This window comes from Lolium rigidum, chromosome 6 (genome assembly GCF_022539505.1).
Source record: "Lolium rigidum isolate FL_2022 chromosome 6, APGP_CSIRO_Lrig_0.1, whole genome shotgun sequence".
In the NCBI taxonomy this organism is placed as follows: Eukaryota; Viridiplantae; Streptophyta; class Magnoliopsida; order Poales; family Poaceae; genus Lolium; species Lolium rigidum.
The window spans coordinates 349,904,915-349,924,862 of record NC_061513.1 but is presented as its reverse complement, the minus strand read 5'-3'; the positions used below and the strand labels follow the sequence as shown (position 1 = coordinate 349,924,862).

Genomic DNA, 19,948 nt, shown 5'->3' with positions numbered 1-19,948 from the left:
TACCCAAATCCGGAAACCTCATGCCCTACTACAATGAGTTGAGTTCTCTCTCAAGGCCTCCGAGGATCCATCCTATAAAGCATGGTTTTAAATAGCTGGCTACGGGTTATAGCCGCGGCCTTCCAAAACAGTTATAACCAGACTATAGCCTATAGTCGGCTATTTAATGACTTTAGCACCTTTAGCCGGGTTATAGCAGTTAGCTGCATCATGCGGAAAGGCTATAGCTGGGTATTTAAAACAGAGCTATAAAGGCTTTGAATCTAGGGTTATAAGGGTAGAGATCCTACCGGATACGACTAAGTCCATAGTACATTGAGTATTCCTTGTCGTCGTGCACGTCACGGATCTGACCGGCCTTCATTATGGACCTGATCTGGCAACTTGTCTCCGGAGCGGATCCATCCTTAACTGATTTCTGACAACTAGGCCGCCCTCACCACCATATGTGGGCCACCTGGGCTTACCGGAATCCAAGGCCCTACCGTGGTATACCTAGTTAGCATATCCGCGGCAATTAGTGATCTAACATGTGTTTTTTGTATACTCCACAAGTAGTCTCATGAATATGCTCCCAGATGCACAATAAATTCGGAAAAATGTAAAATAAAATTTTAAACTAAATTTCTATATAGTGCTTCTTTGTGTTTATGTGGCATGTGTTCATGCAGATTTGTATGCGAAAATTCATATGTATATATGTTCTCATTAAGAAAGCAAACAAAGTTCAGTGCTCTATACAAGCACCAAATTTGATAATTTACCTTTGTGACACACAATATTTATGTTTTCTACATAAAAATTTGCAGACAACCAAGAGACATGAAGAATATTTACATGTCTAATTTTGGAGCCGAGTTGCATATCCACAGAAATGGGCAAACAATAAGATGGATCGACAAAAGAGATTACCACAGTCTACCTTAAAGACAAATATGATCTTAAATAACTGACCCACAAAAAATAATCTTAATTAACTGAATCGAGGAGCTTCTGCCTCACCATGCAATTGAACTGACCAAGTAAGCTCCCACGGAGTAAAATGAAGATATCACCAAAGTGTGCGGAAAACAGAAGACGGGACGGAACATCCGCTACAAAAATCGATTCTAACTAGACCAATTAGGTCAGTACAGTTGTCACTGACGTCTGCCTGTTCCGATCATAGGAGGACCAAATTATGAGACCAAACCCCGCTTCAAACGGTCAATCAGCTCACCCTTCTTCAACTTGGAGTAACCTCTCATCTGTCTCGCTTTCGCCATCTCCCTCAGCTCGGCCACCTTCATGTCCTCCAGATTTGGCTGCCCATCTTGGTACACTTCCTCTGGAAAAACAAGACAGTACGTCTTAATTGTCATGATGAACCGATGGGTTGCGGCATTGCAAGCAGATGATCCACGACAAAAAGAAACAAAGAAACAAAATTTGTTTTAATCTTGATGTATTCTTTTTATTACAATCAGAACGAACCGTTATTGATCTGCAAGTGCAAATGCAGAAACAGAAGAAAGATGATTTGAATTTTGAATAATTGAATCCCGTGTTTTTCAGTTACCGTAAGATTGCTTGCCGGCGTCTTCGAACAGGTCGGCCGGCGCTGGCTTCCTAGTTCTCCTGGACGCCTTGGGCGAGTCCCTGGCAATGGCGGCCTGGATGCCTCTGAAGAATTCGATGAGCTCTTCTTTGCTGTGCTTCTTTACCACCGTTCCTGGCGGTAGAGACCCGTTGGCTTCCGATCTGACGATCATGGAAGATGAGCACCGAACGAATCCTTGCAGCGGAGCACAAAGGAGAACGATATCTGTAGATGCAAACTAAGTTCAGCGACGACTTCACCAAATACTGTGCTTTAAGTTTTGTCTGATTGAATGAGCTGATGAAATGTGCAATTAGTAAATGCAGTTTTTGATCAGTAATTACATTTCCTGTTCTCCTTTTTGGATGTAAAACTTTCTCAGAAAATGATAAATATGGATTAGTGAGCTACCATCTGGTCAAACCGGAACAATTGAATTTGAAAGGAACCAAAGACTGAAACTAAGAGAGGGTGCTGTTACAGAGTCTACTCCGAATGGCTGTATTTGTACTCCGTATGTCATAAGAAATACAGTAGTACACTAATGGGACCCCGAGCATGAAGCTTCGTATGTGGACAGAACGATGCCATGAACCGATAAACACAAAGGAATGAGCTCAAACATAAATAATGTAAATGTTTCTACGAAATGGGAGATAACTAAGATCTTTCAGAATCACCTCTTTGGGAAGCAAATGACCCGGGGAATCCAGCTTTTCTCAGAGGATTGGGAGAGATTTGGTGGTGCTGAATGAGAATTCCTCCCATTTCTTCTCTCTTCTTCCTTTACCGAAGAAGAACCTCCTTGCTGTTCTCTAATGGAGTGACAGTGCGCAGTGCTCTCTTCTTCCTTTACTCCGGGTGTGCTCTATCCTCTTTCTTAGCCACATGCAGATGGTGAATGATACATGCCGTGAAACTTTACATAGACACCCTCGTTGCAAAATGAATTTTCTGAAATACGAGGGAGCAAATGGCTAAAGAGGCAACGTAATCCAGAAGGCTATCCCCTGCAAACTGCAATCAGCTAGACCAAACCACGCCGACAACGCAAGATTTCGCGGCAAAAAATTGAACTCCTCTGCCTCCGGCTCCCATGGCGACGCCCCCAGCCGCCTCCATTTCCAGCCACCTCCGAGCCCCGCCGCCATGGCCGCCTCCCAGAAGTACCAGCCAGAGAGCAAGGGTCAGGTGCAGCGTCCTCGCGCCGTCCGGCCATGTTCTGGAGGCAGCCGCGTCTCCGAGGGACACCGAGAAATCGCCACACTGGGTCCCGAGGTCCGACGTGAACCTGCAGATTCAGAGGCTGTGCCGGTCGGGCGAGTTGACGGAGGCTTTGAGGTTGCTCGGCTCGGACGGGGTCGACGACCGGAGCTATGGGGCCGTCCTCCAGCTCTGCTCCGAGGTGAGATCGTTGGAGGGCGGTAAGAGAGCCCATTTCCTGGTCCGTGCATCTGGCCTTGGCAGAGACGGAATGGACAGCGTTGTCGGACAGAAATTGGTGCTGATGTATCTAAAGTGCGGGGACTTGGCGAGTGCAAGAAGGGTGTTCGATGAAATACCTCAAGTAAGCGATGTGCGTGTTTGGACCGCTCTGATGAGTGGTTATGCGAAGGCTGGCGATTTACGAGAAGGAGTATCTCTGTTCAGGAAGATGCACAGCTGTGGGGTTCAACCGGATGCATACACCATTTCGTGCGTCTTGAAGTGCGTTGCTGGTTTGGGCAGTATTGAGGATGGTGAGGTGGTTCATGGGTACCTTGAGAAGCTGGGTTTTGGCTCGCAGTGTGCAGTCGGGAACGCATTGATGGCTTTGTACTCGAGGTGTGGCCGTAACGAGGATGCTCTGCAGGTGTTCGAAGGGATGCCGCAGCGGGATGCTATTTCTTGGAACTCTGTGATCAGTGGATGCTTTTCAAATGGATGGCATGATAGGGCCGTTGAGCATTTTAGTGAAATGTGGTTTGAAGGTGTGGAGATCGATTCAGTGACGATGCTCAGTGTTTTGCCTGCATGTGCTGAATTAGGTTACGAGCTTGTTGGAAGAGTGATTCATGGATACTCTGTGAAAACTGGATTACTTTGGGAGCTTGAATCTTTGGAGAGGGGAGTAGAGGAAGATCTAGGATCCAAATTGGTATTCATGTATGTGAAATGTGGTGAGCTGGGCTATGCACAGAAGGTGTTTGATGCCATGTCATCGAAAAGTAACATACATGTATGGAATCTGCTGATAGGAGGATATGCAAAGGCTGGTGAATTTCAAGAAAGCCTATTTCTTTTTGAGCAAATGCGTGATAATGGAATTACCCCAGATGAACACACCATTTCATGCCTGGTAAAGTGCGCCAGTAGTTTGTATGGTGGTAGGGATGGCCTGGTGGTGCATGGGTATCTTGTGAAGTTGGGTTTTGGGGCACAGTGTGCAGTTTGCAATGCACTGATATCGTTCTATGCGAAATCCAACAGGATTGAGGATGCGATCTTGTTGTTTGATGGAATGCCTCATCGAGATGTCATTTCTTGGAATTCTATCATCAATGGTTGCACTTTCAATGGATTGCACGAAAAAGCTATTGAGCTGTTTGTAAGAATGTGGTTACAAGGACATGAGTTAGACTCTGCCACATTACTAGGTGTTTTGCCTGCTTGTGCACAATTGCGCCATTGGTTTCTAGGGAGACTAGTCCATGGGTATTCTGTGAAAACTGGCTTGATCCGTGAGACATCTCTCAGTAATGTTCTTCTTGATATGTACTCAAATTGCTCAGATTGGCGTAGCACCAATAAGATATTCAGGAATATGGATCAGAAAAGTGTTGTTTCGTGGACAGCAATAATCACGAGTTATACCAGGGCTGGTCTTTTTGACAAAGTGGCTGGGTTATTTCAGGAAATGGGGTTAGAAGGTATCAGACCAGATACCTTTGCAATCACCAGTGCTCTTCATGCTTTTGCTGGTAATGAATCGCTGAAACATGGCAAATCTGTCCATGGATATGCCATCAGAAATGGAATGGAGGAAGTTCTTGCTGTTACCAACGCGCTAATGGAAATGTACACGAAATGTGGAAATATGGAAGAAGCAAGGTTGATTTTTGATGGTGTGATGAGAAAGGATATGATATCATGGAATACAATGATAGGAGGTTACTCCAGGAATAATCTTGCCAATGAAGCATTCAGTTTGTTCGCTGAAATGCTCCCCCAGTTCAGACCTAATGCTGTGACCATGACCTGCATCCTTCCTGCCGCCGCAAGTCTATCATCCCTGGAGAGAGGCAGGGAGATGCACGCCTATGCCTTACGAAGAGGGTACTTGGAAGACGATTTCGTAGCCAACGCCCTCATGGACATGTATGTTAAGTGTGGCGCGTTACTACTAGCCCGGCGGCTGTTTGACAGGTTGAGCAACAAGAACCTCATCTCATGGACCATCATGGTAGCTGGATATGGCATGCATGGCCGTGGCAGGGAAGCCATTGCCCTCTTCGAGCAGATGAGGTTATGTGGCATTGAGCCAGATGCGGCCTCTTTTAGTGCCATACTGTATGCTTGCAGCCATTCAGGTCTGAGAGATGAGGGATGGAGATTCTTCGATGCGATGCGTCATGAACACAAAATAGAGCCCAGGCTGAAGCATTACAACTGCATGGTTGACCTACTAATCAACACCGGAAATCTGAATGAAGCTTATGAGTTCATCGACTCAATGCCAATCGAGCCAGATTCAAGCATATGGGTCTCATTGCTTCGGGGATGTAGAATTCACAGGGATATCAAGCTTGCAGAGGAGGTGGCAGAGAGGGTCTTTGAGCTGGAACCTGAAAACACCGGATACTATGTTCTTCTTGCCAACATATATGCTGAAGCTGAGAGATGGGAGGCTGTAAGGAAGCTCAGGAGCAAGATTGGTGGCCGAGGACTCCGGGAGAAAACTGGCTGTAGCTGGATTGAGGCCAGGGGCAAGGTTCAGGTCTTTGTCGCTGACAGCCGGTATCATCCACAGGGGGCGAGGATTGCAGAGTTCCTGGATGAAGTTGCCACAAGAATGCAGGAAGGAGGCCACGATCCAAAGAAAAACTATGCTCTGATGGGTGCCGACGATGCAGTGAAAGGCGAAGCACTCTGTGGGCACAGCTCAAAGCTCGCTGTCGCATTCGGCGTGCTGAATTTGTCAGGAGGGCGTCCGATCCGTGTGACAAAGAGCTCAAGACTTTGCACTCACTGCCACGAGGCTGCCAAGTTCATATCCAAGATGTGCAGCAGAGAGATCATATTGAGGGATTCAAACAGGTTTCACCATTTTGAACAAGGCAGGTGTTCTTGCAGAGGTTACTGGTGAGAAAACAGTAATTACTAATTTGTGAATTAGCTGACCAGCTGCAGTGTGTTTAGAGCAGCGGACATGTGTTGCTAGAAATATCAGCGTGTATACTTTGTACCATGCTGATTTGCTTGTTACAATATGAAGAGGGTGCCATCAAGTTCACAGCCATGATGGATTTTTTTTTTTTTTTGAAACGGAGGCAAAAGCTTTGCCTCATCCATTAATTAAGTAGAAAGTGCATAGTTTTTAGGAGAAAACCATGCGAAAACCATACAAAGACACCACGGGGCCAAGCCTACACTTGCCACGCCACAAGAACAAACCCACTCAAGCCCACTGCTGATACAAGCGGACGACGACACACTCGCCAAGACTAGCTTATCATCCAACCAAACCGGAGAAAAAGTGTCGTGCCTACCAGACACGGGACACTCCAACATAGCTGCAGAAGATAAACCTCTCAGCGACCTTGTCACCCTCGCGACACAAAGTCGATGTCCTCAACACTGTCAAGATGACGAACATTCGGAGCCGCCACTCCGACATACCGCTGCTCCGTCGCGCCCTGCACGTCCACCAAGACCACCACCTTCCGGGGCCGCCGCCCCGACCTCGTACCACCGCTCGGTTTCGAGCTGCAACGCCGCACGAACCATCCATTCGCAACCCAAGCTGCACAGGGCAAACAACCGCAGACCACGGGCATCACACCAACTCATCCGGAGCCGCCAGCCCGACATAACGTCCGACCGTCCCCACCAGGACGCATCCGACCGAGCCGACTGCCTTGCCACCACACGGCCAGGGTCGCCACCCAAGCCGTGGCAAGCCACATCCCCGCACCATAGAGATGTTGCTGCACCGCCTTCCGGGGCCGCCGCCCCGGCTCACAGCCACCTATCCGAGGAAGCCGCCTCGGCATCCTCCAACGCAGACGGCAAGGCAATGCAGCCGGCAAACAAGCCACCCTCGCCAAGTGAAGGTCATGCACTCCAAAGACGACGCCTCCAAGAAGGGAAGCGACGAGATCGCCGCCGTCACCTGCTTCGGCTGAGGCACGAGCTTGGGTTTTCACCTGGAGAGCACGAAGCCTTGAAACTAGGAGAGGTAGGAGCTCCACAACGATGCCTTCAAGAAGGGGAACGACGCCTCGTGGTGTCGCCATCGCCGGCACCGACCTAGTCGGGCTGAGCTTTCACCCGGAGCAAGCCCCCCGTCGAGGCCTCCTACACCGGCAGGATAGCCATAGGCCAGCCCGCAAACCATTGTCGTAGACCACCTCGCCCACCAATGCTCCGCCGCTGCCCGGGGCAGCCGCCCCGGCACCCCACCAGAACACCCAGCACCACCGCGCCACACAGGGCCGCACAGCGCCCGCCCTAACCACCCGAGCAGCAGCGCGCTTCCAACCGGCAACATCAACTGCCACCGCGCCCACCCTCCGCTGCACCGCCTCCTAGCTCCCCGCTCGCCGGACAACCCACCACGGCCCAGATCGGGCCCGGGTCGGCCCGTCCGCCGCCACCTGCTGCCGCGCCATGGCCACGCCGCCGCGGCCCGCAGCGCCCAACCGCACCACCCGCCGCTGCAGCAGACGGGGCCCCAGGGCCGCCGCCCGGGCTTCCTTCCTCCCAGCCGGCGACGCCCCACACTGGCCGGCCACCCTCGACGGAGAAGATCTCGGACCCACCTCCCCTTTGAAGATGAGGTCCGCCACCACCGCGGCAAGGGCCAGCGGCAGGGGGTGCGGCGTAGGCCAGCTGCTGGCGGCGCGGCAGGGTGGGCTCCCAGCGTCGCGTGGGGTGCGACCCGAGGAGCAGGGGTCTGATAAATCTACGTATTGTATTGTGGCCGCGTTGATGAAAATATGACTTTGTAAGAAACAGCTACTCCCTCTGTCCCATGAAAGTTATCTTAACTTTTTCAAAATTTGGATGTATCTAGTTACTATTTAGGTCTAGATACATCCAAATTAAGACATAGTTAAGAAATGTTTCATGGGACGAATGTGAGTATTACAAATCTACAGAAGCAGGAGAAAATCAAAAGATTTAAGCACATTTCACCATCTTACAAACCTGATCATTCCATTCCGAAACCATGAATTGGCAACACCATACAACAAAGATACCTATCTACTCTAGCAGCATATGGAAGCACATAAGTCTACTACAACATAAATTTGGTATTGTTACAAAATATAATAATGTCAGCAGAGCCCCTAAGTCCCATACATGTTGTCCCAAAAGGAGAACCCGCTATTTGAGCTGTCATTTCACAAGTCTAGCTGTCGCTGGCTTCGATCCATATGAAGAGGCAGGAGCTAAGGCCGTTAACATGGCACTGATGACCAGGGAACATATTGTGTTTCTCGATCAGGAAACCTTTTGTAGAATGATGCCACACATTTCTCCATCTACAGAGCCACCAACATGGCACTGATGACCAGGGAACATATTGTGTTACCCGGTCAGGAAACTGTTTGTAGAATGATGCCACACATTTCTCCAACTACGGGAAATTATACACTTTGACCACTTTGGATGTGTCGCACACAATCAGGTTATCTGAATCAGTTGGAGCAGTACACAACCAATTTACCTGCCAAGATATGGATAAGTATTATCGATTATACCTTAAAATTTCAATTGCATAATAGCTACAAAGTTTTCTATATGTGTATCAGTGTTGTTAAGCGATGATTTCTAGCAAAATAAATTAATTTAAACAAACTGAAGGTCTAGTTATAACCTTTTTCTTCACATCAATATCCAACAGCAATTCACTAGTGCTGTTTGTTTCAGAAGAAAATCCTTTGGACCAATCCCATAGTTTCACTGATGCATCATTACCACCCGAAACAAGGAACTTTCCCTTCTCACCAAATGCTGAAAATGCTCTGTTAAGCAGCTAATTAGTGAAACGATTACCTATTTAACAAACACAGAAAGAGCTTGAAGGGACTTACACACATGACACTGCTGCAGTATGTCCACCCATTGTGTAATCAATATGGATCCTTTTCCCTTGACTTTGGTTACTGCTTCCATCTCCAAGATCGGTTCTTTTTGAGCTCATGGTCGAGGCCCCTGCCCGAGAAGGACCTTTTGATTTTGCAGGGGCCAGTTCATATTCTAGATCAATTACGTCAACAGCACCGTCCCCCCTTGCAGCAGCACAAACTTTGTACAACCCTCCTAAAATGCCCTCTTCAGAAACTGCTACTGAGTGAACGAAAGCAGGGTTGAAACATTGACCTGCACTACCAGAAGAACTGCCATTTTGCAATTCAGGTGATCCTGAAATTCAACAGAAATGCGTTTAGCTATCCACATTGGAGAAAGGCAAAGTGAAAAATAGCAGAGGTTATTACTCCCTCCACCCCGAAAAGGATATCGCGGATTTGTCTGTAGAGGGAGTACTTTTTAATGAATCAACAGACCTTTTCCTGCTATGTATACTGACTAATGTGACCCTTGTTTCTAAGACACATAAGAGCTGCATTTTAACATGCCTAAAGCAAGTTATATGAGATTTACTAGGAACTGTTAGGATGCATCATTATCAGGGCAAGGCAAGTATCACTCTGGAGAAGTGCAAGTAATGTAAGCCATGTAGTAGATTTTGATGGAACAATGAGGTACCATAATCAATAGAAAATAGTGTTCGCCCTTTGGAGAAATCCCATACAGCAAGCTTTGAGTCAAGGCCACCAGTAATTACTGCCAAATGAAGAAGATAATACATATTTAAAATGACAGACCCAAAATATATTGATACTATTTCCTCTCTTATCAGTTGAGAGAAAATCGAAGAAGCGGGAGCAAACAGAAGTGTAAAAAAAAGGAGTAGCAAACAATGCAAGAACCTGTCCAAGGTCTCCAAGGAATGAATTGTACAGTACTGCAAATCTGTCGAGAGATTGCTAAGGCACAACTTCCATACACAGGTTGTAGGGCAATGGAATCATTAAACTGGGGATTAATAATACACAAAACATAAAGTAAACGCTGTCATTTGATGAAAAATGTATGAAAACATCCAGAACACATAAGGATACACTTGTGTGGGCTTCCCTCAATCTTTTGTACAAGCATTTTTGAGTCGTGTTGACAATCTGTGAAAGGAACAGTAGAGCTTTTCAAGAGTGAAATAATTGACAAGTTATCATGCCAAAGATTTAAGAATCTATTGCACACAAGTTTCTTCAACTTGATTCTAGGACACCCTACATGCCTAGACCTAAATTCTAAGGTCATCCAACAGTCCCCTTGCAACTCAAAATATATGTTTTAATCCATCATGGTTCCTACGCAAGCAGAACTACATGTATAAAACAGAAAGTCTGAACCTAGAATGACTTAACTCTATTACTTCGAAAATATTTTCTATACCTTAACATCCCCGCTGTCATCTGCAGCGGCAAGAAAGCCTTTAGAGCTGACAGCAATCTGCATAAAATACGGAACACTTAGATTTGATTTCAGTTAAGCCTAAGATCCAATAACAAGATAAAATTCGCACTCTAATGTCTGCCACAGCATAGTTGCACACTGTAATAAAGGACTATATGGAGTTGCATTGCAAATAGCACACCACCTGGTTGATTTCATCTCTATTGTAGTTATATGTCTCAAGTGGCTTTGATTGAGAACCCTGCAAGAAAAGCACTCTAATCATATTACCAATAAGAACCAACCGCAAGAAGCATAATAGTAATCTGGAACATACATGTTCGAACTAGGAATAGAAATATTAATTGGGCGCTCAACTTACCATACGAACATCAAAGGCCAGAATTTCATTTCCAGCAGATGCATATATAAAATCTTCATTCCCTATGAAACGAAAACAGCGGGCACTAAAGATTATGATGTTTGCATGTCATCCAAAAAAACGTGATGAACTTCGTGAGATGTTTGGAGGGAATTACCGACCTGCTTTAAAACAGATAGACGAAATAGGTTTATTCGCCGCCTCAATGGTCAAAATAACATCTTTGGTGCGCAAATCAAACCAGCACAGACATCCATCCTAAGGAGATACAATGAGCTATTAGAAGTTCAGAACATGAGAGAGTTAACCCAAAGGACAGAAACAACAGAAAGATCAAGTAGTACGGAATTAGATGCTTGAGATATGGAAATAACCAAAAACGATCAGCAGCTGATCATTTGTGATGTTTACATAAAAATTGGAGAGAGACCTACACAACCTACTGTCCTAGGAAGCATACCCCTAAGGGTTTCACAGTGTTGCGTGCCATTACTCATCTCAGGTTCGTGGTACTTTCTACTTAGCATAAATCCTTGATACTACCTCCGTTTCAAACTATAAGCCTTTTTAGAAAGCTAGTTATTTATGTCAGGCAAATGCCTAGAAATTCACTGTGGAGTGTCGAACTAAAATGCCACCATGTACTTATACTATACTACCATTAAGACTGAAATAGGCCATATTGGATATTCAGAAACTTATTCAGCACTTCACAAAGGCGTTGCGTACAGATACAGTACAGCTGTAGTGGAATCCACAAGACGCAGCTCGATGCCCACCCAGAGAAGCAAGAAAGTCACTGGCTGCACTGTCTGTCTACCAATCCCAAGATTGCATATCTGCAGCAGGCGTGAGCCACGAGTTTGGCCACTACACCAGCCAGTGGCCACCAGGTGTTCGACCGGTGTCCCCAGCGAGACACACCATGCTACTACAACTATGAGCAGCGCGAAGACGTTCGCAGGCCACAAGGCGCTCACAGATAGTACCAGGTGGGACGCGAATCCACGGGACGGCGTGCGTTGCCGTTCTCTTGGGGAAAGACCGACGCCAGTAGAGGAGCGTTACCTCGCCGGAAGAGGCGACGACGCCCGGGCGGGCGGAGGAAGCGACGCAGCAGGTGACGGCGCCCTTCTTGTGCCCGCGCAGCCGCCGGGGCTTCCGCTCCGTCGGTGCCTTCGCCGCCGCCGCCGGTTCTGTGTCGGACATGACGCCTTTCTCTCTCCGCCTGTCGGCGGCGCAGAACCCTCCTAGGCTGAGAAGGCGCGGCACGGGTTCGTGGGCCGTTCGATTGAAATCTGAACGGTCTAGATCCGCTCCCGTCTGCTTGCTACTTGCCCCCGAAACGGCGCCCGTTCCATCACCCAAGTCCGGCGACTCCGCTGGCGAGTTTCCTCGTACGCAGCGCCTCCGGAGCTAGGGTTCCGTTGCCCTGGAACCAGCGGCGAAGGATGGGGGGCCATAGTGGGCGCCGCCCACATTCTGGTATGCTCTTTGGCCTCTACACAAGACGCAGGTGAGTTACGCACCTTGTATTTTCAGTAGCAGCATCAGTAGTGTATGCACGGAATCTTCCAGAGAGGTAACAGCACCCTGTTGCATTCGTTGTTGTTCTAGCGCATTCCTAAAGAAATTAAGTGGAATTCGTTTGTTCTGGAGTGAAATCCTGTGAAATTATGTCTACGAATTGCAGCACACAAGAATTTAGTTTAGCACTTTCTTTTTGACATTTTACTTTTGGAATCATAAGTACTTATGAATTCGTGCATGTAAGAAATATATATGGATCCTTTGAAGTTGTCGAACGTAGTTATTAGCTATTACAGCCTTAAATGCACCATATGTTTATATGCATGCAGTTCTTAGTTGCTCCTGAGATTACAATTATAGCGGGAGAAAAACATACCATGGAATACATTAACAACGATGAATTCACACAGAGCACGGACAGGGAAAAGGAGGAGGATCTTGTGGCATTGAATGACAGGGCAGTTCTCCCTTGACAGGACTACAAAAGCATGATTCTTCTTGCTTGGTCTCCCTGCCGAGGGAGAACAGCACTGTAATTCACAAGCCCCACACGCCTCACTGTTACCCAACTTGATCATTTTGCTCAAGCCCTTCTGGTGCTCGTACAGAGAATTTATAGTGAACAAAAGACTTAAGTGCAGAAGGATATGCTACCAACTGTAAAGGTATTCTCATGGAGCTCTTGCACAAAGCATACACATATCTTGCTCTTTGAAGTTGTAATGATAAGGTGGACCATTTTTCCACCATCTATGGTATGTCTTGTGATTCCCTTACATTTTAATTGTCGTCAGATTATGTTGAACTATTTTGCTTGTTGTTGAAAAGGTTGTCATTAATTTATCATAAATCTCTAGTGACAACAATTGTGGTTTCTTCCTTGCAAAGAAATGATTAGGCTCTGGTATTTTGGTAGGATTGCCCTATTGACTGCTGCAAAGGATTTCTTGGTGCATCGCCACAATTTTTACAGATTGGTCCAAATCTTACCTGTTACTAATTTGTGAAGGGAGCCATTCGGGCACCATACATCCTGGTGCGTTTCTCATTCTTGTTATCACTCCGTTCTTATCCATCTTGATCAACTTGGGTAGCAAGTACTCAGTAAATTTTGTGTTGAAGCTGTCATCTAAGAGAATCTTGTGAGGTTTTATATCTGGATAAGCAATTACCTGCCTGCATTCCCGACGAACATAAGATAGACCCCTGGAAATATTGGTAATGATCCACTTTGTAATGATGCTCCCTATGTATACATGTAGCTGTAAACCAGGAGCCTGAGAAACCATCTTGTGGGAATCTTCGCTAAGATTTTAAAATTTTCATTAGCCAGCTCAACCCAAGTGCTGCAACCCTTTTATTGGTTAGGAAACCCTCAGAAACTGAACTCAACATGCTGAAAAATAAATCTGCTTCCCATACGATGACTATGCTTCGGATGTAGGGGGCAGGGGAGAAGATGCTGATGCTTGTGGTGTCGAATAGCAGGACAGCTCTTCTTCGGCAAAGCAGGTTGCAGACCAGTGCTTTTCCTATCTCTGCTTGCGTACTCTGCCGAGGGAGCACTGCCCTGTTATTCACCTTGGCCACATCATTTCCATATCCTCCGCTCTTGCCTAGCTCCTCCTTGCCTCAGCTATCTGACTTTGTGCCAGATTTATAGCCGGCCGGCAACTTGCACAGTTGTGTAAGCTTATTCTGGGATGCTGATGCCTCAGGATATGCCAGAGAACAAGCTGAAGAATGAGGAGTATTCTTCTGAATCTTCTTGTTTAGATTGGACCAGCAGTATGTGCACGTTATGTCTGTATGTCAGCCTTTAAAGTCACATCTATGGACCATCCCTGTGCTAACCATAACATACATAATAATATTATTACTAGCCAGATATTTTTTGTTTTTGCTTTGCAACTGCACTTGGATAGCTGGCCTATTGACTGCATATTATAGCTGGCACCTCTTGCTTTGTTGAGAATTTCACTAACAAATCAGTACAAGTCCACTGCAGCCGTAAGCTAGATTCTTCTCTTAGTATTTATTTCTCGTTTCACAGTTAGTAGTAATTCATGACGTGTCATATTATTTTCAGTTAGTTATTTACTAAAAAATTGTGATTGTAGGAAAAACATTTCTACTGTCTCAAACATGCTCTTAGCCTTAAATTCAGGGTATGTGCGTGCGCCACCATCTTGGAATGACGACATGGTTGTGCTCTTTAGAAATAAGGAAATATATATAATATAACTAGTGCACTTCTATATGCAGTATTTAATTCTATCAGGACAAACTCTCTGCATAAGTAATTAACCTGCTTGTCATCTTCGTAAGCAAGTAATTTTTTTGCCTCTGGAAAATCTAATATAGAATGACAAGGTACAGTATAGTATCTTTTTGGCCAAATTAATAAATATTTTCATGGTCTAGGCACAGGTGTGAAACAAATTACTTTTGCCGTGCCACCAATATGAAGATTTATTCTTGGATACGAACAAAACAGCAATAACAAATATGTCACTGCATGTCACACAGTCCTTTTACAGGTTCATCTGGGGGCAGAGAGAATTGATGCTGCAGGTGGAGCTGAAGAAGTGGACCGACAAACTGGAACAGAGATTGCAGGGCTTAGGTCAAAGAAGTTGTAATCCAAGTTAGCTTCCACATCCTTCTCTCCTTCAATGACCTTCACCACCAATGACATGGCAGGCCTTCTGTTTTTGTCACTCTGCAAACACCACATTGCAAGCTTCATAACCTCAACCACTTCCTCCTTGTGTAAGCGCATGTCATCACTGTTTTCATCGATCATATCTTCCAGCTGCCCATTCTCCGCCTTCCCTTGCAGCAAGGTAATGAGCTGTACGCTGCCTTCGGGTTGAGAGTAGTCCAGATTCTTTCTTCCGCTGATAATTTCCATGACCACAACACCAAAGCTGTAGACATCAACTTTCTCAGTAATTTGAGATGTCAACCACTCAGGTGCCATATAGCCAGGTGTTCCCCTCATTCTGGTCACTACTTGACTTTCATCCCTGTCTATCAGCTTGGACAGCCCAAAATCAGACACCTTTGCATTGAAGCTGTCATCTAAGAGGATGTTCTGTGGCTTGATGTCAAGATGAGCAATTCTATGCCTACAATCCTCATGAAGGTAAGAGAGGCCCTTAGCAATGTCGGTGACAATCCTGCGTCTTGTACACCAATCAAGGGGAGCATTGTTCTGTTTGTAATAGATCCACTTTTCTAGCGACCCTCTCGACATATACTCGTAAACTAAGAGCCTATGTGATTTCTCTGCACAGAAGCCAATCAGCTTGACCAAATTGATGTGCTGGATGCAACCAATTATCTGAACTTCTGCCGAGAATTCCTTCTTTCCCTGACCAGCTCTATCCAACTGTTTTACAGCAACAGTCTCATCGCCTAACTGCCCCTTGAAAACTGAGCCAAATCCTCCTTCACCTAGTTTGTCGCTGAATTCTTTGGTTGCTACTTTCAGCTTCTCAAAGGTCAATCTCATGGGCATTCCAGGTATGTTGGCAAATTCGTCCTCATCATCTTTTTCTTGCTTTCGCCTTCTTCGTACTATCTCGAAGGAAAAAATAAGTAGGATGGATAAAGCAATTGATCCTGCAAGCAGGGGACCTAAAAGCACTCTCTTCTTGGCTGTTTGATGTGGTTGGCTCACCTGGATCTTCAGATATGCTGAATCGTTATGATATACTTGTTTGAACTGATCGACCTGCAGCGAAAGGACTTCTGTTACCAAGGAACAACCACCACCACCGTTAATATTACCATAGGAGCGAAACATGGCAGCTTTGCATGAGCAAGTGGTCAAGCAGGAGCGCTTACAGCTCTCCTCGTCACCCAGTTCTGCTTCTATGGAATAGTTGTAATAAAAGTAAGAAATATTGGGGATAGCTATGAGTTGATGATATTGCATAGATTGGCAAGAAATTGGGGTCTCCAGTGCACAACCAAGATTGGGTGTCCGGTAGTCAATCTGCCTAAAGTATGCTGCATCAGGTGCTGTCGGGCATGAGCACTGACCTCTTGAGCAAATGCCATACTCCCCACATGCAGTTGGGTAATCACAGTACTCTAACTGAAACAAATCATGTGCTACCAAGCTCATCTGCAGCCGTTCGTCTGCCACCCATTCATATACCCTGAGATGGCCGTCATACTCAAATCTGATGCACTGAAAAGACGAAGATAGCGGTAGTTTGAAATCTAGCAGTAGTTGTGGCTTCAGCGTTGACGAGGATGCATCAACCATCGCCAGACTCCCATTTACAAGAGTGAAATATCTGTTGTTTCCGATAGATGCCGCAAATGCATAGTATTGCTGAGGTTGGGCAGACCCAACAAAAGCGTATAGACCATCAGAAAGAACAGTAAAGTAAAATTGATTGCTGACAGTCCAGTCTGCAAAGGAGGAGTTAGGCCTCAGAATCATTCCTTCCAACACTGGCTGCCTAGGAAGCAAAGTATCTGTGGGGTGATCAAATGACTGCCAAACTGACCTGTTATGTTGATCGAAGAGCACCAGATTGCCGAGCTCAGTGATGGTCATCCCAGCAATAGACTGGCCTGATGTGTTGGTAGACCAAACGAGGCTGTTGTCATCATCCTGAAGAACCAAATCACCACCAGAGGTGAAATTGAGGGTAGCATTCAGCTGGACCTGGCGGTCGCGGTTTGCAGACCAGACAACTACTATTGGGTCCACAATCCAAATTGGCTGATAGTTCGGCAAAAATTCGCCTGTATGGTTTGAAAAAACAGCTACATATACTCCAAAGACGTATGAGTTACATGGTTTTGCGCAGTAGAAGCCAGCAGCGAAGATAAGACTCTGATTCCCGGGGACAGGGCATGTGATCAAAGGATCGACGGTGTAAAAACTTCCTGGTTGCTGGTTTGTACCACTTTTCCAGACAGTGGACAAGTTTGCAGAGGGACCAGGAGGGTAATCTGCACTGTAATCGCAGTGGGCTTGGATGGCTAAACCTGCGATGGCGATGAGGACGAAGAACAGAGAGTTTACAAGACCCATGCATGCAGGTTTGCAGCAGAGGGAGTTGGTGGTGGTAGGGCGTGTGGGTGGGTGGGTGGGGGTGGCGGCGTGGTGGTGAAGAGAAAACTTTTCACACTTGAAGCTGATGATACTTGTTTCGTATGTAACATATAGACAAGATGAGGCATACTGATGGGTGCTGGCACTGTTACTCCTTTGACTTGGTGAGATCAAGTATCAGACTGAATCATTTGTCTGAACGACATGGTAATGCGAAAACGAAGTAGTAGCCTATCACAATCACATGTGGATTTCTCTCTTCAATACGAAATGGCACATCTATTTCTGTGCAATGACTCTGTTTGGGATGTAGAGGGGGAGAGAACTTGTGGGGTGGCGGGGCAGCTCTCAGAAGCGTAAGACTGCTTCGTGTTCACGATATTGACGGTTCTACATTTGGTAGTCATGTTGCCTCACCATTTTCTCCTCAGGCAAACCAAACGGAGGTCCCACTTGCATTGTGACTACCTGAAGCTTTTGTGGATAGCAGACGCTTTCCAAGAACAATTGATGTAACCTATTGACCTTTGCTTTTTTTCGAAATGGGGCAAATATTGTCCCAGTCTGCATGTACACGCCTTTTTTTATTAGATTATTCACAACACCTTACAAGAGCAATACAAAAGATCAAACTCGAAGCCACCTCGCTAAACCTACAGAGGGGGATGAAGGGGGTGACAATTCACCAACTCATATCATCCAAAAACGAAATGCCTTCCCAGACCGCCCAATAGCAGATGAGAAACACATCCAGTCAAGCAGACTCTCAGTATACGCCAACGCACACGCTATAGAAGTTGCTACCGCTGTCTTCCTCGACTCCATCTTCAAGAGAGATCATCGCATTGATCATGCCAGGCCTGCCATCGATGCCGCCATGGCGCCAGACAACTCCACCATCCTGCGCGTATCCATCACATTGCATCCGTCCCGAGACACCACTGCACCATGCCGTGGCGACTCGACGACGCCGACACAGCAAAAGCACACCGCTCCACCTCAGCACCACCGCCATCCGTTGTCTGCTCCAAAAACGATACCCCCAATAGGGAGAACCGCGTTGCGCGCCGCCATCGTCCGATCCGGGAGACCCGGGTCTAGGGTTTCCCCTGGAGCAGCCCAGGCGAAGAACGCAGACTACAAAGACAATGCCTTCAACAAGGTAAAGACGAAAAGCGCCGCCATCATCCGCCATGATCGAAGTCCGGGCCGGCTTTCACCGGCAGCTGCGCCTCGCCATCGGGAGCTAGGCGATGGATCGCAAGATCCACCACTGCTAGCCACACAACTAGCCGATCTCCCCCGGCGAGAGAGAAGACCACCACCGTGGTGCCGCGGTTAGCGGCACCTGACGCCCGCCACCTGCCACCAGATCGACGCCATCACCTCCATCGCCATCCAGGGCCACCGCCCTTGATGCCTTGGTCCCAGTCCTTGAGGAGGAGAGCACGAGATCCGCCCCCATCCCCACCCGCCTGGCGATGCCGAGGCGAGGAAGGAGGAGAGGACCGCACCGCCCCCATCATCGCTAGGATCTGGGACTGCGCCGCCGCCTCCATCATCACCCGCCCGGCGAGGCCGCGGCGAGGAAACGGAGGAGAGGCCGCGCCGCCATGTCCAGAGTCGCGTCGCGCCGCCATGTCTAGGGCCGCGCCACCGCCCCCATCAACGCCCGCCCGGCGAGGCCGTGGCGAAGACGGGATGAGCGGCCACGTAGCCGTTGACCGGCAGGGAACGGGACCATCCTCCCGGCGCGGAGGCGTGCCTCCTACCGCCGCACCAGGGGACCACGCGTGGATCCCCGCCGCCCCCATCACCGGCCGCGCCAGGCTTCGCCGGCGGCAGCCTCAGGGGGCGATGAGGGGAAGGGAGGGAGGTGGGGAAGGCGGCGGCGGCGGCGGGAGGCTAGGGTTCCACCCCCCGAGTCGCCTGGAGGGGGACGACCCGAGGGGGTACCTGCTATGACCTTGGATGCTATAAGTATGCCCACTCTGTAGCTGACGATTGTTCTTCCATTATGATATTCTTGACTGGAGATTTGCACGTTTTTGACTAACAAATAGACCAGGCAAATAGTGATGGATGTGTAAATCTCTAGTGAGAGTTGGCTAGACAGCGAAGACCAAATTTATGAAGCTTCGCATTCGTGACCGGAATATTGCGTCGAAGACTTGACTTTTCCAACAGGAGCTGCCTTATGAAGAGGTGAGCTGTGAACTGAGCTGTCTATCCTTGACTTTTCGTTGAAAGAAAACTCAACTGGCTATGATTGAATCCTTGCTCTTGTTGTTTTGCTCGTGATCAGACTATTATGTGCTTGGATGTAGCAAAACTGTAGTAGGCTTTATAGTCGCTCTAGTTGAGCAGAACTCAAGCTAATCAAACGGGAAAATTGCAAAAGAACAACCACAGAGGCAACTTCATCAAAAAATCACCATGATACTTTTTTTTTCTGGCAAACCCCCACCGAGAGAGTCAACTGTTGCAGATAACACTAACGGTGTTTCTCCTCGCAAACCAAAAGAACACTAAGGCCTTGTTTGGTACTAGAGTTTTAGTGGGGATTAGTGGGGATAATTCGCTCCAAATTTTAAATCCCCACTTATCCCCAATGCATGTTTGGTGCTAGAGTATGAGAGAGTTTAATCCCCAC

The 19,948-nt window shown here is 47.2% G+C and overlaps 4 protein-coding genes across 5 annotated transcripts; 1 reads left to right on the top strand and 3 right to left on the bottom strand.

The window, feature by feature from the left end:
- Nucleotides 1-1,135: 1,135 nt before the first annotated feature.
- LOC124667350 lies at nucleotides 1,136-2,372 on the bottom strand. Its single transcript, XM_047204642.1, has 3 exons — nucleotides 2,260-2,372; nucleotides 1,559-1,804; nucleotides 1,136-1,327 (listed from the first exon to the last, which is right to left on the bottom strand). The coding sequence occupies exons 1-3, from the start codon at nucleotides 2,345-2,347 to the stop codon at nucleotides 1,179-1,181; spliced, it is 483 nt and encodes a 160-aa protein (XP_047060598.1). The 5' UTR covers nucleotides 2,348-2,372; the 3' UTR covers nucleotides 1,136-1,178.
- A 225-nt stretch (nucleotides 2,373-2,597) lies between these two features.
- LOC124660142 (pentatricopeptide repeat-containing protein DOT4, chloroplastic) lies at nucleotides 2,598-6,066 on the top strand. The gene has a single exon (XM_047197932.1). It carries the CDS (start codon nucleotides 2,676-2,678, stop codon nucleotides 5,922-5,924), a length of 3,249 nt encoding a protein of 1,082 aa, XP_047053888.1. The 5' UTR covers nucleotides 2,598-2,675; the 3' UTR covers nucleotides 5,925-6,066.
- A 2,000-nt stretch (nucleotides 6,067-8,066) lies between these two features.
- On the bottom strand, nucleotides 8,067-11,894 carry LOC124665041 (WD repeat-containing protein 53). Of its 2 annotated transcripts, XM_047202434.1 has the most exons (11): nucleotides 11,754-11,894; nucleotides 10,847-10,943; nucleotides 10,686-10,747; nucleotides 10,509-10,565; nucleotides 10,304-10,360; nucleotides 9,970-10,026; nucleotides 9,778-9,820; nucleotides 9,554-9,631; nucleotides 8,878-9,208; nucleotides 8,661-8,808; nucleotides 8,067-8,510 (listed from the first exon to the last, which is right to left on the bottom strand). In XM_047202434.1, exons 1-11 carry the CDS (start codon nucleotides 11,892-11,894, stop codon nucleotides 8,421-8,423), a joined length of 1,161 nt encoding a protein of 386 aa, XP_047058390.1. In that variant the 3' UTR covers nucleotides 8,067-8,420. The 2 variants fall into 2 exon arrangements, with proteins under 2 accessions (XP_047058390.1, XP_047058391.1); XM_047202435.1 differs by lacking the exon at nucleotides 8,067-8,510 and having other exon boundaries at nucleotides 8,680-8,797.
- A 2,687-nt stretch (nucleotides 11,895-14,581) lies between these two features.
- LOC124665040 (G-type lectin S-receptor-like serine/threonine-protein kinase SD2-5) lies at nucleotides 14,582-16,842 on the bottom strand. Its single transcript, XM_047202433.1, has 2 exons — nucleotides 16,742-16,842; nucleotides 14,582-16,643 (listed from the first exon to the last, which is right to left on the bottom strand). Exon 2 carries the CDS (start codon nucleotides 16,492-16,494, stop codon nucleotides 14,758-14,760), a length of 1,737 nt encoding a protein of 578 aa, XP_047058389.1. The 5' UTR covers nucleotides 16,495-16,643; nucleotides 16,742-16,842; the 3' UTR covers nucleotides 14,582-14,757.
- Nucleotides 16,843-19,948: the final 3,106 nt, after the last annotated feature.